Genomic DNA, 18,927 nt, shown 5'->3' with positions numbered 1-18,927 from the left:
ACTGCAACTGGTTTCATCGTTGTAGGTTAGTTGGACCTCTGGCTGGCTAGTGCTGTCCAAGTTTAATGCACCGGTAAAGCTGTTGTCCCATATTATCACTCAGTTTTTGTGCTTGTAACTCAGCATAAAACAAATCCTTATGATCACACTTGACTGTACTGGTCACAGCTTTGCTTCCGCTCCACATGAAACAAAATCTAATGAGATTCAAGCAATCACGGAAGAAAGCATGGCATACTGTTTATGTCAGGTTTATTATTATGTTGAACAGAGTATAGTTGGGATAATAATATGTAATAAGTTGATACTACAGAAAATATTGATCTAAAATTAAACACTTGTCTCCCTACAGTAAACAATGTTAGCTCAATATTATTTGCACACTGTCGAGGATTGTATGAGTCACTAACATGATTCTGAATGTAGAAAGTAAAGTACTCCAGACAAGTAAGAGTGCCAAAATATAATGGAACAGAGCAAACTATTGTTCTTGTTGAGATACATTTCATATTGAAATAGTGTATTTTCCTGTCATATATTGATGAATGATGCCTCTTGTCATTACCAAATACTAACATCTTTTTTGATTGCATCGTCATCTTGGAATTCCTTACCAGCAGGGAAAAGTTATAAGATCAGGCAAGATTGGGCCTGTAAACTGATTGAGGAAAAGTTTCCTCAATGGATGTCTGCAATGAGCTGTTATGTTCAGCCATTGGGTGGTGATTGAGTATTGCCATAGATGACATCAGCAGCATATCTCAACATGCAGCATTGCTCATTATGACCTGTACTCTGCCATTTGTATTACATTGTAATATCACTTGATGATTGCATTGCTCAAAAGTCCATCAGCATACTTTCTCTGCTCCAGATCACCACTGTCAGGAGCATTTTAGTGGATGGAACTGGTTTGGGTTTCATCCTATGTGACGAGATGTGTGCCTCCACTTTCCAAACTCTTGTTTTGCCTTAGGAGTCTCCTGTGAAACCCTTCTTGTATCTAGTCACAATACGGTTGAAAAGAACCACCTACCTTCTTATGGTATATAGTATTAGCCATACCTTTTTAATTTGTCACGTTGTTATGTATGCATTGCGTAGTCAACATTCCATTGTCTGCAGTTATGACAGCCAATGCATGAATGCTTGAATATAATACATAACTCTATGAAAATCTCCTTATTTTGAATTTAATGAATTGTATGTTGACTTGACAGTGGCTTCAAGACTGAAGCTAGATGTCTGATAAAGACTAAATTCATTACACTGCTTTTGATGCTTCCACTGTGACCTTATTGTGAAGATTCACTTTACCTGACATAATTTTTTTTTTTTTTTATTTAACCTGATAAGATTAGAGCTCTCTCTTAACATCAGATCAGGCTTTCACATGTACAGAACTTTTTTTTTTACACCTTGGTTATCTGAGAAATAAAAATAATTTTCATATGACAGAAAGTAATAAAATACTGTTAATATAATTAAAAATTATGTGAATTTATGTTGAGAGAATGTGAATAAGTAGTACTGACTAAGAACTAATAAAGTTAATACTACTACTACTACTACTACTACTACTACCACCACCACCACCACCACCACCACCACCACCACTACTACTCTGCTGCTTCTGCTACCATAATATTAATGATGATAATAATAATAACAATAATGATGATGCTCATGATCATGATATTAATAATGATACTGATGGTTAAAATATGGGTGTACAAATGTTACTTCTAACATAACAAGTTTTGAAGCACGGAATTTAGTTAGACCGCAGCAGCTAAAAGCTGAAATGAGGATGATCTGGTTAGAAAGAATGATGTAATGGGGTGCCATTACAAAAAAAAAAAGTACACATTATTGTTGCTTCAGTAAGTATGTCATTAACTGTCTTTTGAAGCTGGAGGTGTTACTAAATTCCCTAATATAATGAGGGAGGTCACTCCAGAGTTGGGTACCTGCTGTTGAAAAGGACTTCAAAAAATGGCAGAGTAATGGAGTGGGACAGAGAGAATTTTGCTCAGATGAAACGAGTGTTTCTACTGTGTTGTTCAGTCAAGAGCTTAAAAAAAAATAAGATCGAAGAGAGAGATGAGGGACATATTATGTTGCTAAGACAGTAGAGAAGATGGAATGTTGTATTCGTCTGTTGGTCAGTTTTGGAATAACTGTGCTGGGGGGCAGCCCAACAGCTACCACAAATCGGCGTGAAATTTACATAATGAGAGATAATTACTGCTTGCAGTATTGGAATTAAAGCATGAATTCTTGTTAAAACTAAATTGGTGCTATGTACAGTCTTCCTTCTATTGCAAGAAAAATACGATGTGCAAATATTGGAATAAAAAAACAGAAGAAGAATGTATATAGGATAATTTTTCTTACTGTGTCCATGGATATTTTTAGAATGTCCAATTTTGCAGCAAATTTTGTGCTTAACAAAAAGTCAATTGTTCGATTATTACACATACCTATTTAATAGAAGTCACTATTAGGTTACACTGATATTAGTTTACCTCAAATTTTCTGTGGTTGCTGATCATACAGTTCATCCACTAAATGTCTTTGATTAGCACATATATATTTTAAGATGCCTTGCAGGATGGAAGAAATTACTGCCTCTTGTTATGATTGCAAGTAAAAGTCATGCTTATGGATGAACATAGCATTTACCACACACACTGCTTATGCTCGAGTATAAATTACTCGTCCTTTCTGTGTGATATCTTAAACATAAGTTCTCTCTAGTGAGATTGAAACAAGACGAAGATAGTAATTAAAACTTCCGGGCTAAAAGGCCATGGTCCAATAGTAGAAATATTTCTGCTATTGGACCACGGCCTCTTAGCCCGGAAGTTTTAATTACTGAAGACGCAGGCCGTGAAAGCCTACCCACTATGATAAGACGAAGATAATTTTAAAAGCCATCTTTGCCATCTTCTGTGGCAACGTACAAATTTCTTATTATTGGGTATTACACAATGTATGGAATTTCCTGCACTTGCCTGCCCATAGATAGGATTGTTGTGCAGAAGATGGTGAAATATGATCAAAGTCGAACACCACAGGTACACTGAATGGAAGCATTCAGCACCAGTTACAGGCATTCTGTGTTCTTTCCTGAGAATGACTTGCAGGATAACATTGTTGTAATGAACAATTGAAAGTATAAGTGCTTGTACAAATATATTTCTCAGGTTGAAAGAAAAGAGCTGTTTATATTGTTGTAGAGCATGGTGAAATGCTGATGCCTCCTTGCAAATTGCACCTGTGTACTCTGCCCAATTTATCTTTTCATCTTTTATTATTCCTAGGCCCTTTGCCGAGGGGCAAAAGTTGATACCTGTACCATTTAAGGTTAACTATGTTAGATATTTGCTATATATTGGGCTTATGAGCCTAGAATGACAAAAAAAGAGCTGCTTGCGTTTCAGATGAGTTGAGCTTTAATACTATATTCTGTGCTTAACTTGATAGTGTACACAGGTTAGTACTGAAATTCCCAGTGGCTGTCTTAAAGTTTATTGGTTTTGTGTCTCTTCATCATTGAAAATAATCAGGACAGATTCACTATTGATTTCATAAACTCTATGGTGAATGTGACTGTTTGGTAGATACTAATAATTCAAATCCTGTTCAACAGTATAGTCGATGAGATAGACAGTTTGGTTTTGTTTGACAATACTGCAACCCACCTTTGAGTGTGTATATTACCACCTCTGTTAACAGCAATATCTCTCTTTTGCTAATTGGATTCACTACTCTAGATGGTTTCTACTCAAGTGCCTGTCTGTGGGCAGCCAAGCACCCGTAGGTAGCAGTGGCCAGGGGTGGGCAAACAGCTGATAAGCAGGCAGTCAGGCCAGACGGTCAGGCTATAGTGCATGCATTGCCCTGGCTGATATCAGGCAGCAGCCAGCCGAGACTGAAGCAGTAACAGGGAAGTAACCAATTGTGTGACATTTTATAAGTTCCTAACCAGGGGCATACTGTATAGTTTTACCTGTTCCCTTTGGTAGTTAATTTGTTGAACTTCTGCGTGTTAATTTGTTATTTAATAGACACAGTTCTCAGGTTTTCATTTGTGTCAGAAAGAAAACCAATTTTATGATGTATTACAAGTACATAATAAGGAGCGAATTATTTAGTTTCACTAAATCAGTTTTTGAATCTCTGCATATTAATTTAATTTATTGGACACAGTTCTTGCATTTTCCTCTTGTGTCTACAGTAGAGCTCCTTAGTCTGTGTTGATTGACATTGTTTGTCTGTGTAGTGTAGTTTCCAACAATCTTTAGTATGAATAGGGACTGTGATTGCTGTGTGCGGATGCAGGCCGAGTTAGTGACACTTCACTCTCAGCTCCAGGCTATGATGACTTCAGTTACACTGCTTGAAACTGCAGTGGATGGGCATCACTGTTGTGGGTCGGCCATGGGGATCCAAAGGATGTCCAGCACATCTGAGTCCACTGATCGATTGGCACCAGTGGCCAGCCCAATTACTGCTCGCACTGACCACTGGTCAAATGGGAGGTCACATCGGTGCATGGCAGGCGGCGAGAGATTTCCAAGGGGACCACACGTAAGGCCTCCCCAGTTAGTGTGACAAACAGGTTCCCGCTGCTGTCTGTGGCTGATATTGTCCCTCAGCCAGATACAGTCACTTGTCTTGTTTCAGAGGAAACCTCTCAGCCTGCAAGATCCGGGCAATCAAAGAGAGTGGGATTATTGTAGTTGAGAGCTCCAATGTTAGGTGTGTTATGGGGCCACTTAGGGACATGGCTGCAAAGGAGGAGAAGAAAGTCATTGTGCACTCAATGTGCATGCTGGGTGCCTTCCAGATGCCATGAAGAGCACAGGTGGCAACTGCAGGTGGTGGCTCACGTCGGTACCAATGAGGTGTGTCACTTTGCATCGGAAGAGATTCTCTCTGGTTTCGAGCGGCTGACAGAAGTGGTAAAGGCTGCCAATCTTGCTTGCAAGATGAAAGCAGAGCTCACCGTTTGCATCATAGTTGACAGGACTGATTGCGGTCCTCTGGTACAGAGCCAAGTGGAGAATATGAATCAGAGGCTAAGATGGTTCTGTGACTGTGTAGGCTGCAGATTCCCCGGCTTGTGCCATAGGGTGGTTGGGTTTCAGGTTCCACTGAATAGTCAAGAATTGCCTACACACAGAAGGCAGCTGCATGGGTAGCAGGGGCTGTGTGGTTAGGAGTGGACAATCGTCTAGGTTTCAGGGAAATACAAAAAGGGCTTCAGTCTCAAATGGTGCAGGTAGAACAGAGGAACTATTGGTTTAACAGTTGTATATTGTTGTAGGTCCAAGTGCAAATAGAAAGCATTGATGCTTAAATCGTTATAGGCACTGAAAGCTGGCTGAGGCCAGAGATAAGTTCAGCCAAACTTTTTGTGAAGAACATAATGGTATTTAGAAAGGACAGGCTAAACACAGTTGGCAGTGATGTTTTTGTCGCCATTAGTACTAGTTTATGTTGTAGCAAAATTGAAATAGATAGTTCTTGTGAGTTAGTGTGGGTAGAAGTCATTCTTGGCAACTGGGATAAAATAATAATTGGATCCTTTTACCGCCCCCCCCCCCCCCCCTACTCAGATGATACAATTGCTGAAAGGCTTAAAGAAAACTTGAGTTTCATTTTAAACACGTACCCAACTCATACAGTTAAACTTCTGTGGTGACTAATTTACCCTCAGTATGTTGCCAAAAATACAAGTTTAAACCTGGAGGTACACATTAATCATCATCCAAAATTGTGCTAAACGCATTCTCTGAAAATTATTTCGACCAGTTAGTTCACGAGCCCACACAAATAATAAACGATTGTGAAGACGCTCTTGACCTCTTAGCAACAAATAATCCAGAGCTGATGATGAGCATCAAAACAGATACAGGGATTAGTGAACACAGGGTTGTCATAGTGAGATTAAATATTGTAACCCCAAATCCGCCAAAAATAAATCAAAAATATACCTATTCAAAAAAAGCACATAAAAGTTCACTTGATGCCTTCCTGAGAGACAATCTCCACTGCTTCCAGATTAACAGTGTATGTTTAGACCAGATGTGGCCTGGATTCAAATAAATAGTGTTGACAGCAATCAAGAGATTTATAACAAATAAATTAACAAATGACGGAGCTACCATGGTACACAAACCGGTGCAGAACACGGTTGCCAAAGCAACGAAAAAAGCATGCGAAATTTAAATGAACACAAAATCTTCAATATTGGTGATCTTTTACAGAAGCTCAAAATTTAGCGCATATTTCAATGTGAGATCCGTATAATAGTTACCCCCAACAAAACTTCGTCTTGAAACCCGGCAGAATATCCAAAAAGAGTCTGATCGTATGTAAAATATGCTATTGGCAAGACACAGTCAATACTTTCTCTGTGTGATAGCAATGGAAATGCTATTGACAGCAGTTGTGGTAGGAGTTACTAAACACAGCCTCCAAAAATTCCTTCACCAGAGAAGATGAAGTAAATATTCCAGAATTCAAATGAAGAAGAGCTGCCAACATGAATAACTTAGAAGTTGATATCCTTGTAATAGTGAAGCAACTTAAATCACTTAATAAAAGTAATTATTCTTGTCCAGACTGTATACCAATTAGGTTCCTTTCAGAGTACGCTGATGCGCTAGCTCCATACTTATCATATACAGCCACACGCTCGATCAAAGATCCATACCAAAGACTGGAAGGTTGCACAGGTCATGCCAATATTCAAGAAATGTAGTAAGAGTAAGCCACTAAATTACATGCCCATATCATTAATGTCAGTATGCAGTATGATTTTGGGACACACATTGCATTCAAACATTATGAACTACCTTGGAGAGAGTGGTCTGTTGACACAAAGTCAACATGGATCTAGAAAACATTGTTCTTGTGAAACACAACTAGCTCTTTACTCACACAAAGTGTCGAGTGCTATTTACAATAGATTTTAAATAGATTTCGTAGTTCTAGATTTCCAGAAGGCTTTTGATACTGTACCACACAAGCGGCTTGTAGTGAAATAGTGTGCTTATGGAATATCGTCTCAGTTATGTGACTGGATTCGTCATTTCCTGTTAGAGCAGTCACAGTTCATAGTAATTGATGGAAAGTCACCGAGTAAAACAGAAGTGATTTCTGGCGTCCCCAAGGTACTGTTATAGGCCGTCTGCTGTTCCTTGTCTATATAAATGATTTAGGAGACAATCTGAGCAGCCATCTTAGATTGTTTTCAGATGATGTTGTCGTTTATCATCTGGTAAAGTCATCAGAAGATCAAAACAAATTGGAAAATGATTTGGAAGAGGCATCTGTATGGTAAAAAATTGGCAATTGATCCTAAATAATGAAAAGGTCATCCTCATGAGTGCTAAAAGGAATATGTTAAACTTCAGTTACACAATAAATCAGTCAAATGTAAAGGCTGAAAATTCAACTGAACACCCAGTAATTATAATTATCGACAACTTAAATTGGAAAAAACACACAGAAAATGTTTTGGGGAAGGCAAACCGAAGACTGTGTTTTATTGGCAGAAAACTTAGAAAATGTAACAGATCTACTAAAGAGACTGCCTGCACTATGCTTATCCATTCTCTTTTGGAGTACTGCTGCATGATCTGGGATTCTTACGAGGACTAATTGAGTACATTGACAAAGTTCAAAGAAGAGCAGCATGTTTTGTATTATCCCGAAATAGGGGTGAGCATGCCACTTACATGATACAGAATTTGGGGTAGACATCATTATAAGAAAGGCGTTTTTCGTTGTGGTGGAATCTTCTCATGTAATTTCAACCATCAACTTTTCCTCTGAATACAAGAATACTTTGTTGACACTGATGTGCTTAGGGAGAAATGATCATCATACAAAATAAAGAAAATCAGAGCTGTCATGGAAAGAGATAGGTGTTCGTTTTTTTTTTTGTATTTCCACACTGTTCAAGACTGGAATAATAGAGAAGTATTGTTAAGGTGTTCGATGAACCCTGCTGTACCAGGCACTTAAGTGAGATATGCACAATATTCATGTAGATGTAGATCCCACTGAAAGGCTAAGTCGCTCATGCATGTGCAGAATGCACACAATAGGGTCACCTGGCAGGTAGCCTATACTACCTTCACCTGACTGTGTGCATGCCGATGGGAGCTCATGGACAACATATGTACTCCTCAAGCCACTGTATGGTGCATTGCGAGGGGTATAATGTACCACTACTAGTCATTTTCTTTCCTGTTCCACTTGCAAACAGAGCGAGGGTAAGGCAGCTAGGTGCAGTAGGGAGGTTAGAGGTTGGACAGAGGATGGCAGAGGGGGGGGGGGGTGTTATTAGCGGAAAAGGAGAGCAGTAAAAAGACTTTGGATGTGTTGTTGGAATAGGGGACTTGTGTAGTGCTGGAACGGGAACAGAAGAGGGGCCAGGGGGTAAGGACACTACTAATGAAAGTTGAGGCCAGAAGGGTTACAGGACCTTAGGATATATTGCAGGGAGAGTTCCCACCTATGTGATTCAGAAAAGCTGGTCTTGATGGGAGGATCCAGATGGCACAGCCCGTGAAGCAGCCATTAGGATGAAGAATGTCGTGTTGGGCAGCGTGCTCAGCAATGGGGTGATCCAGTCATTTCTTGGCCACAGTTTGTCGGTGGCCATTCATACACAGAGACAACTTGTTAGTTGTCATGTCCACATAGAATGCAGCACAGTGTTTGCAGCTTAGCTTATAGATCACATGACTGGTTTCACAGGTAGCCCTGCCTTTGTTGAGGGTAGGTGATGCTTGTGACTAGAATGGAGTAGAGTAGATGATGGTGGGATGCTATATGGGACAGGTCTCACATCTAGGTCTATGAGGCAAGGGCGGGGCAAGGGCGTTGGAAGCAGGGGTGGAGTAGTGATGGACAAGGATATTGGAGTAGGGATGAACAAGGATATTGTGTATGTCCAGTGGGCAGTGGAATACCACTGTGGGAGAGGAGGGAAGGGTACTGGGTAAGACATTCCTCATTTCAGGACACAGAGAGAGGTAGTTGAAACCCTGGTGGAGGATGTGATTCAGTTGCTCCAGTACTGGGTGGTATTGAGTCACGAAGGGAATGCACCTCTGTGGCTGGACGGTGGAACTTTGGGAGGTGGTGGGTGGCTGGAAATATAAGGCACAGAAGATCTGGTTTTGTACAAGGTTGGGAGGGTAATTACAGTCTGTGAAGGCCTCAGTGAGATCCTCAGTGTATTTCGAGAGGGACCGCTCGTCACTATAGATGTGACAGCGATGGGTGACTAGGCTGTATGGTAGGGACTTCTTGGTTTGGAATGGGTGGCAGCTGTTGAAGTGGAGGTATAATTTGGTTGATAGGTTTGATGTGTGTGGAGGTGCTGACGTAGCTATCTTTTGAGGTGGACGTCAACATCAAGGAAGGTGGCTTGTTGGGTTAGGTAGGACCAGGTGAAGCAAATGGGGGAGAAGGTGTTGAAGTTCTGGAAGAATGTGGATAGGGTGTCCTCATCCTCAATCCAGACCATGAAGATGTCATCAGTAAAGAATGAGTCTGATGAGGGTTTTAGGAATCTTAGTGTTCGGAGGGGGAAAAAATGCAGTTAGTGGACTTTAAGCCAAAAATTGATTGTGCTTTACTTTTTTATGCAATACTTCGTCTTCAAATGACAGGTTGTTTCCCTTGCCATGATTGCTCTTTTTGCCCCCTCGTTGCCATCTTCTTCTGTATAATTTTATTTTTTTTATCATAGTAATGTGGTAACAGAAAAACCTGATAGAAGTCTTTAGTATCCCCACAGCAGACCTCCCAATGGAGGCAGATCAATTCAATTGGCACTGGTAGAACAGCAGAGTAGTTCAGGAACCTTCCATGGAGGGCGCACATGTTGCGTCGGAAATACAGAAGCGTCCGATCTTACCCGTCGGCTTTGACCCATGACGTCACAAATACCGCGGAAACGACCATAAACAACAATTCCAATATGGCGGATATAAAAACATCGAATACGTATTGTAAACACTGAAATACACAAGTTTCACAAAAAGCCTAATGACTGTAACGGGACAAGCGTGGGAAATTGGGGGTTTTTGGGTGGGGAGAAACTAAATATGTCGTTATGCGGTGGGGGGAGTCTGCAGTGCCCCCCCATCCCCCCACAGGCTTCATTAGTGTCAAATCAATATTTTCGAATCATAGGCGGCCGCTGCCGCGGCCGCATTCCAAAAAAAAAAACTCCCAAACTAACCTCAAGTGGGCTACGCTACAGATCAATATGTTCATCAAATTGCTTCATATTACGTATACATGTTCATTAAACAAGAGTACATCAAACCATGTATTAGGTTTTCCGCGCCGTAATGACGTCACACACCACAACACGCTTACGTCACGGGTCAAAGCCGACGAGTAAGATCGGACCTTTCTGTTGACCCGTTGCGTCATATGGGCAGACCCTCTGAAGTGTTTACTTGCGAGCAGCAGTGAACAGAACAGGCAGTGCTCCTGCAGAGTTAGACTGCTGCGGACGTAGTCTAGAGCTCGTGTCGAGAATTGTTGTTGTGCATGGTCATTAGACACCCATGACAGCCCTTACTTCAATTTGCACGGCAAGTTAGTCCCATTCACGGGGTTCTGTTCCCTGTTTGTTGCTAAGCCACCATCAGCATAAAGTACCATGCCAACCGTGTTGAGTAGCAGCATTCTCACACTTTCTGCAGATAGTAAAGTGATAACAAAGGACATTCTTACATGTGTGCTGCCCCTCTTTTTTTCCCATGGTGTTCACTTTGGTCAACCATGGACCTGGCATTTCAGCAAAGCTGACAGGAACAATGATGTCTACAGGAGAACCAGCAGTAGTTGCACCAGCAACATCAACAGGAGCAGCTGCAGGTGCTGGTAACCCAGAATATGAACTTAATCCACACTCTTGTCTCCCCGTGGAGTCAATTTTCTTCTCCACACCCTGTGCCATTTGCCAGTTTCCATAAGTCTCCAGAAAGAGGGATAATTATCCGTGCTGGTTCTTGCTGCACTGTCTGGTAAGGCATATTGTTGATCTGGTTGATAGGGTCACCGTGTTGTTGACCAGCAGTGTGGGTTTACATGAAGTTTTCCAAATTTTAAAGCCCTCAACTGAGCCCGAGAAGCTCTCCTTTGACGAGTTTCGTCAGTTGTTCAGACAGTATTTCGGTCCTCAAACCCATGTGATAGCAGCAGCATGGTTGCATTGTAACAAGCATCGCAATCACTCTGCGCAGTCATACGTGGCCTGGATCACAGATTTGCATGGCCTCTCACACAAGTGTCGTCTTGAGTGTCCGGTGAGCCACCTCTTATGCTGACTTGCCAATTCACGAAGTGATGGGTCAATTCCTGATTACGAGATTCAGATTAGGGCATTGACCTTGTCCAATCCTTCTTTAGCCAACATTGCCCAAAATTCAGAGTCACATGAGGTTACGGTAGTGGGAAGGGATGCCCTTTCTGATAACTGGCAGGTGGCTCAGCTGGGTGTGTGTGATAAACAGCACTTGATGCACTATGGGATACCCCAGGCAGCCAAACCTCTAGCAAAGTCAACTTGTGTTACCACCAGTGCCAAGGTGTTGCATCGCAGCCTGACCTCACCTACAGTGAGCAAGACATGTTCACACTAGTTGCAGCATCGTAATTCCTATTGGCAGGATTTTTCGAGTCCTCAATGTCATTCCCTTCCTACTCGTTGGGTGAGCCAACGGTCCTGTCCTGACTGTCATTTGTCACGTCACTGTGACTCCCCATGTGTGGAAGCCACATTAGTCAGTGGAAGCATCAGTCAGCCTCATTAATTGGGATACATACAGTATCTTGGGGTATCCGATGCTGCAATGACTGCTCCGTCAGGTTGTGTCTTACAGTAAACAGTGCATTCCATTCAGAGGGCAATTCTCTACCTCTGCGCATTACAAGAATGTTGAACAGCAACTTAACATTATTAGTGGTCAATTTATCACTGGTGCAAAATATCTTTGGGCTCAATACCTTTCCTGTTTCCAGCTTTCAGATCTTGGACAAGTGCATTTACTGTCTCAGTTTGTTCTTTTTCATGATTTGGACTCCTTACTGCAATCCTATAGCCCACTGTTTGAGAGTACCTTGGGCTGGGCAGAAAATTTTGAGGCATGTTTCTCATAAGCCACTGGTGGTCCCACAATTTTTTACCCCCACCACATTCCCTTTGCAATGTGCTACAAGGTAAAAGCTGAGTTGCGGTGTTGGCAGGATCAGGGTGGTTTCTCCAATTTCAGTGAGTCAGTAGGACACTCCTTTGCTGGTAATTCAGAAACCCAAAGGTGCCGCATGCCTCTGTGTCGATTTTGAACAGATGGCCAATGCACAATCTGTCGTGAATTTGTATTGCAATCTGTGGCAGGCGGAGTTGTTGGCAAAGTTGTTGGGGTGGAGTGGGGGGAGGAGGGAACAATGTTTTTCCCCGCATCAACTTGAGTGATGCTTATCTTCAGTTAGTTTTCTAGCGGCTTCTACTGAATGGCCTTCATTGCTAGTTCTCTCCATAGGTGCATTTTTGGGTCATGTGCTTAGTAAAAAAAAGGCCTTGTTCCCGTTGAGGCCATTTTCAACCTACCAGTGCCCACGAATCTGAAGGAGACCCAGTCTTTTTTTGCATAAGATCTGACATTATGCTTAGTTTATTCCCCATGCTATGCACATCTGCCAGACTCTTAATCGTCTCTGCCAGAAGGACATTGAGTTTGTGTGGCTTGTGGACTGCCAGTGGGCTTTCCAGTCTCTCAAGCAGTGTTTTTACTGTACCCTTTGCTGGATTCTCTTATGCTCAGTACACCTTTAAACCTGTCCTGTGATGCATACTAGTATAGCATTGGTCTCATCGGAACCTGGATGGCACCAAATAGCCCATGCTTACACTTCGAAGACACTTTCTGCTGTGCAATGGAACTATCCACAGGTGGAAAAGGAGGCACTAGCTGTTATTTTCAGGGCCAAAAGCTCCACACTTTCCTGTATGAGGTGAGGCACCTCCTCATCACTGACCACAAGCTATTGGTTTCCTTATTTGGTCCTCATTCTGAGTTGCCAGATGGGACTGTCCACTAGTTGCAGCAGTAGGCCCTCTCTCTCAGCAGCTATTCTTACAGTGTTCATTAGTGCTCCACCACCCACCATGCTTATACTGATGTGCTGGAGTTCGACCAGCAAGAGGCTCTTGTGTTTACCTTGGATGATGGCTTGCAGCAAACCCTGTCAGATTTTCTGTTGACAGCATAAGAGGTCACAACTGCCATGGTGGTTGATGCACTTTTCCAGAAAATGGCTTCAGTGGTCCAGATGAGTTGCCTGGAGCATGTCTCATTGGTTGCGTATCCAGTGCGGGCATACTTTTTTCTCCTTTGTGCTTGACTCAGCATTATCTTTGGGGTCCTCATGATTGCCACAGAGGAGCAATGCAGTTGAGTGGTTGTCCCCTGCATCCTTGCATACTCCAGTTGCTGCATGTGTCACACTGGGGTATAACTTGGACAAAAACTTGTGATGTCAAACATCTGGTGCGAACTTGAGGGGCTTGTGCACAGAACTGGGCCATACCACTGTGCCAGTTCTCTCATTGGGTATACCCAGAGCATCCTTGGTATGTAAACTGCATGGGTCCCTTTTTGGGCAGTATGTGGTGGTTGGTTGTAGACACGTTGTCAAATTTCGTACGCATAGACAAGCTGTTGTCCACGTCATTGTCTACCACCATTTGTGTGTGCTCAGTTACTTTTTCCATTGAGGTATCCGTTTGCATTCTATTGTGTGATAACAGTAGGCAATTTTTGTTGTGAGGGTTTGAACACTTTTGCATCTGCAATGGTATTCAGCATCCGAGTACCACTCCATTTCTCTCGGCTTCTAACTCGGAGATGGAGTGCTTTAAGCTTACATTCAAGACCCAGATGAAGTAGTCCATGTCTACCCCTTCCTGTGTTGATGCATTGTCAAGTTTTCTGGCTATGTACCAGGAATGCCTGGTCAACATGTGCAATCCAGCACGAGAGCCAGGTACAGCGTCTTCTTGATTTATTGCATCCTAAGTCACATGCCACAGACCACCTCGGCCCACTGCATTTCCCTGCTGAGGCTGCCGTTTGGGCCTGACCCTTTGGCTGGTGGCTGGGATGGCTGCCGGATGTTGTGGTGGGCCACAATGGATGGCAGTTGTTCGTAATGAATGTCTGTGGAGAGCAGCACGACTCATCGTGCCAACCAGTTGTGCCCATGCGCTGGGGGAGTGTTGGTATTGCAGCGTTCCAGTCAGCTAAGTGACAGTGTTGAATGCGACGTTGTTCCCAGACGAGGCTTCCACTTGCAGCATCGTGCCTCACTGTCACATCCCCTCTGTGCCCTCCGACTTCCTACCATCGCCTGCCCCATTTTGCCCTGGTGAAACTAACACCTCCACCTGCTGTGATTGAGTCTATGGATTTCAACCCACCTCCCTTACCTTCTGCCTCTTATCCCTCTTTGTCAACGAACATGGCCTCATCCCCACTGCCATTGAATGAAGCATCATTCCACCCTTCTAGCAGAGCCAGCAGTGCCAGTGTTGCCTTCTTTGGTAGTTAGTTCACTGCAGGGTTCTCCAGTGCTCTCTCCGGTTCTGTGATGGAGGTTGGTATTCAAGCGAATTTTCAGCCCTACATGGCCTGGTAGTCAGCCTGAAGCACCACACTGACTGTGTCGAGAAGTGGTGTTGTCACACCTTCTGCAGAAACTGAAGAGTGTAAATAATAATTGAGAGGCCAGACCTTCACTCACTTTTAAAGGGATATGGAGTGGTGAATCAACATGCCAGAAGTGCTGAATACTCTCTCTCTCTCTCTCTCTCTCTCTCTCTCTCTCTCTCTCTCTCTTTGCCTGTTTTGTCACTCCTTCCCTGTTTCCTCTTTCGGGTTTGGAGTCTTCTGACAGGGAAAATGATTTGGGAGGCGGGGGAGTGGGGGGGGGGGGGGAGAAGTTGTCATCCGTTCAAATGATTGTAATTTTTACATGGAATAATAACTAAGTATATTTACTTTCTGTGACCTTCCATTATGTCATGGTGATTGACACCACCTTACTGTTAGTTGTAGATATGAAATTAGTGCCTAGCTTCCTCTCTCTGAACCCTAGACACCCCCCCTTCCCCCCCCCCCCCCCCATTTTGCTGCCTGTAGTTTGTTTTTGCTGTAGTTAGTTTATCAGCTCAGTGCCTCTGGGTTATCAGTTATTTTATTATTCTCATATATGTATCCTTTAAAGCAAAGTGTAAGTCATGCTTTTGGTTGATAACATTGCTATCTTAAGAGAGCCAACATTTGACAGTGTTGGCAATGCATAACAGATTTAAACATCCATTTGTCAGTTTACTTTAATAGTACTTTTGGTTTCAGGTTTTCTGTGATAGCTGTTCAGGAAGTTATGGACAGTTTTACTTTAAAAAAGGTATGTATTTTATACACCATCTTTTTCAATGTCATGTGTAACTGTATTGATGTGAATATATAGTTGTTGAGAGTATAAAAGATAACTCTCATTTCTTCCCTGTCAGTGCCCATCCTTTATGCTTCAGTCTAAGGATGAGTGTGTATTTTTGTACTTGGAGATAATGTTTTTATACTATTACATTTGGGTATATTTTTAAAGTTCTCTTGAGAGGAGCAAGGCAATGGAAGTAGAGTGTAGGATAGTTACAAATACAACTTTCTTAACAATTGTTAATCGGTAGCTAATACATGACATTGTAACTAATGAGTAAAAAACAACTTCTTCATTCCGTAGATAATTGCAATAGTGTAAGAGCTGCAATATGTGGATGTATGGGTTAACACTGTTTGAGCTCCATGTGTTGCCCCTTTTCTTAACCGTATCTAACAAACAGCTGTTTGGAAATCACAGATGTCAGTCACATGTCCTTCACCAGCACTCAGATGCGAATGCAACCAGAGCAACATTAGGCTATGTAATGTTGTCTTTACTGATCATTTCAATGCGCACTTATTTGTCCGTGGTGGAGCAATGAGTCCTGCAAGTATACATGTTGTTTACCTCACAACTCAGTATTACAGTAGTTGCACTAGTGTACTACAGTGTTGTTATGTGTACAGTCAAAACAGCACAGGTCATTGTAGTGAAACTATCACAGGTCTTCACACACGCAGAATGTGGTGCCATGACCTTTGTCTACAGGTTCTGCAAAGGTAATTCCAGAGTTCAAGCAAAGGGCCATAAAATGAGCTCAGATCAGCAACACAGCAACTGTCTATTAGAGTTGCAAAATGGGTACAAATTAAACGAACCATTAAATCATAATGTTTTATCTACTAACACCTACATTTGTCCTATAGACAATTTTTTTTTTCATTAGTTTTCTCAGAAACTTAAGAACAAGACCTATTTTTATATTACATGTTTTGTTCAGAATCACCAAATGAGATGGTGACAACTACTCTTTCTTCATACCCATGAGGTCCTCATCTAGGTTCTGATGAAAATAACAAAATACATGAAACAGTTCTTTCAATCATCCTTGGAGCTTCTGCGGCATCATGTGAAGTCCCACTTCCAAATGCAGACAGGATGCACACACTTTGTGATGTGCAGTGCCTAAGATACAGTACCTGACATATTGAAACATCCTTGCACATCAGAAGTGTGTGCTGGACTGGGACTTGAACCTAGACCTTTGCCTATGGTAGGCAAGTGCTCTATTGACTGAGCTATCCAACACATGCCCTGCCATCACAGCTTAACTTCCACCAATACCTCGTGCTCTACCTGCCAAGAAGTTTCAAATCAGCACACATGCTGCCACAGAGTCAAAATTCATTCCAGTTCCCGAGGTGGCCGGTCGGTGTGGCCGAGCTGTTCTAGGCACTTCAGTCAGGAACCGCACAACCACTATGGTTGCAGGTTCGAATCCTGCTTCAGGCATGGATGTGTGTGATGTCCTTAGGTTAGTTAGCTTTAAGCAGTTCTAAGTTCTAGGGGACTGATGACCTCAAATGTTAAGTCCCATAGTGCTCAGAGCCATTTGAACTATTTTGAACTGAGGTGTTGTTCACTCAGAAACATTTATTGATGAACTTGGATTAAACCTCTGCACTGATAATAGTATTAAATCAAGACAGATTTAAACTTCTCATGCCTCCAAAATCAATTATTAAAGCTCTGTAGTTTTGTAACAACTTCCAAGAAGATTCCTTGATCCAACAATTGGACTTAAATGTATACACTTCTCCACCTCCAGCTGGCTAGCAGCAATTTTTTTTTTTTTTTTTTTTTTTTTTTTGTAATACCCAGAAACACCTAACAGCATAAGATTTTAAATTCAATAGGAGAAAAAGGCCACACAGAAACACCACATTCAAATTTGCATGGAAACAAATGGAATTTATTGGCTTCAGTTAAACTTCACATAGTCCCCTTCATTCATTGAACATTATTTCAGGCTGGCTGCTGGCTCCACGATCTAAGGTTTCTGCCTTCCGAGCGCCTCACACTCAAAAACTGCCAACACACTCCTACATGACTGGAAAATGATTCAATGAGAATTCAGTGCCCACATGTGGGAATCACTTGCAAATTCTTTCAAAGATTTGTGCTCTGGCATAACAGTTTTATCACTCACCCAGGATTCCACAAGTGCCTCACCAAAAAAAAAAAAGTACAGCTGTTTTTATCTGTTTTTATTGCTCTGAGTTGTGCATTAACTGACTAAAGGTCAATGCTTCAATATGCTGAACTGTGCAAGCATTATTAGCTGCAACAGGCAGAAAATGTGCTTTGTTGATGCTGTACATTTTAGCAGTTTTGATCGAGATAAACTTGTGCTGCAGTATTCTTCTCCAGCACACCGGTGTAGAAGTGTGCACAGAATCAGCTAAGTTAAAAATCCATGCATTATGCACACTTATTTATATATAAAAGCCGACTTAAGAATTTTCCTTTGTGTTAGTCCGCGTGTACAAGATCGTGTGCCAATTTAAAGATCTAGATTCATGTATTTTACTGTTTGCATCACTTCTACATAATCTTTCATTGATTGTATCAATACCCATTTGTATTGTGTTCTGTTGTGAAATTTCAAACATTCGCAAGTGCTGCGATAAACTAATACTGTTGTTATCAATTGTAGGCTTAAACTTAATTGTGCTCTTCTAAAGTTTTTGGGAACAGTAGACTTATCCTCATTCAAAATAATTGTTCTCTAATTTCATTGTGCAATTATGTGAGAAATAGGTTATGTTGAGAATTTTTGGACACTTAAAAAACTATATTTTTGTAAGTTACTGGTGCAAGTGTTTTGGATATGTAATTCATTTCGTAGCAAATCAGGATTTGTGATTCACAGTTCAGCCAAAGAATACATCACCCCTGAATGTCATTGTATATCAACGCAAATAAAAAAAAAAGCATTTATGAGAATTTTCGGAAGCTACCATTGTCCTTTGCATAATTTACAAGCAATTTGTAGTAAATCAGCATTTGTGATTTAGTTACTGTAGCAGATTTTCTGACTTACATATTGTGTTACATCTAGTTTTCCCTTAAGGAGGTGTAGCCCTATACATTATCTGTATTTATTGTAAATTAACTCTGTTTTTGAGTTTGCTAAAACCTACACTATAATTAACATCAAAACATTTTAGGACACTAGTAATTTTTACCACAGGTTTTTGTGTTGCCTTAACAGAAATCTTGTTTTGTGTATTTGCCCCAATTCTTAAAAGTAATTAGCAACCTTTTAGCTCAGCAGAGAAAAGATAATAAGTGGGCTTAATTTGAAGTTATTTGTTCACTTCCTTGTAATACGTTGTATCAGCCACAATGCAGCCCCACAGTGAATGACGTTCT

General features: G+C 41.6%; 1 protein-coding gene across 4 annotated transcripts in view; it reads left to right on the top strand.

Moving 5' to 3' along the window:
* LOC126234635 (endonuclease/exonuclease/phosphatase family domain-containing protein 1-like) overlaps nt 1-18,927 on the top strand; it is a 118,891-nt gene that overhangs the window by 57,994 nt on the left and 41,970 nt on the right. For all 4 annotated transcript variants that reach the window (XM_049943361.1, XM_049943364.1, XM_049943363.1 and 1 more), the window contains exon 8: nt 15,465-15,516. In XM_049943361.1, coding sequence (XP_049799318.1) covers nt 15,465-15,516 — 52 coding nt within the window. The remainder of the gene's footprint in view (nt 1-15,464; nt 15,517-18,927) is intronic.

Source organism: Schistocerca nitens, chromosome 2 (genome assembly GCF_023898315.1).
Source record: "Schistocerca nitens isolate TAMUIC-IGC-003100 chromosome 2, iqSchNite1.1, whole genome shotgun sequence".
Lineage (NCBI taxonomy): Eukaryota > Metazoa > Arthropoda > Insecta > Orthoptera > Acrididae > Schistocerca > Schistocerca nitens.
This window is presented reverse-complemented; position numbering and strand designations above follow the sequence as displayed.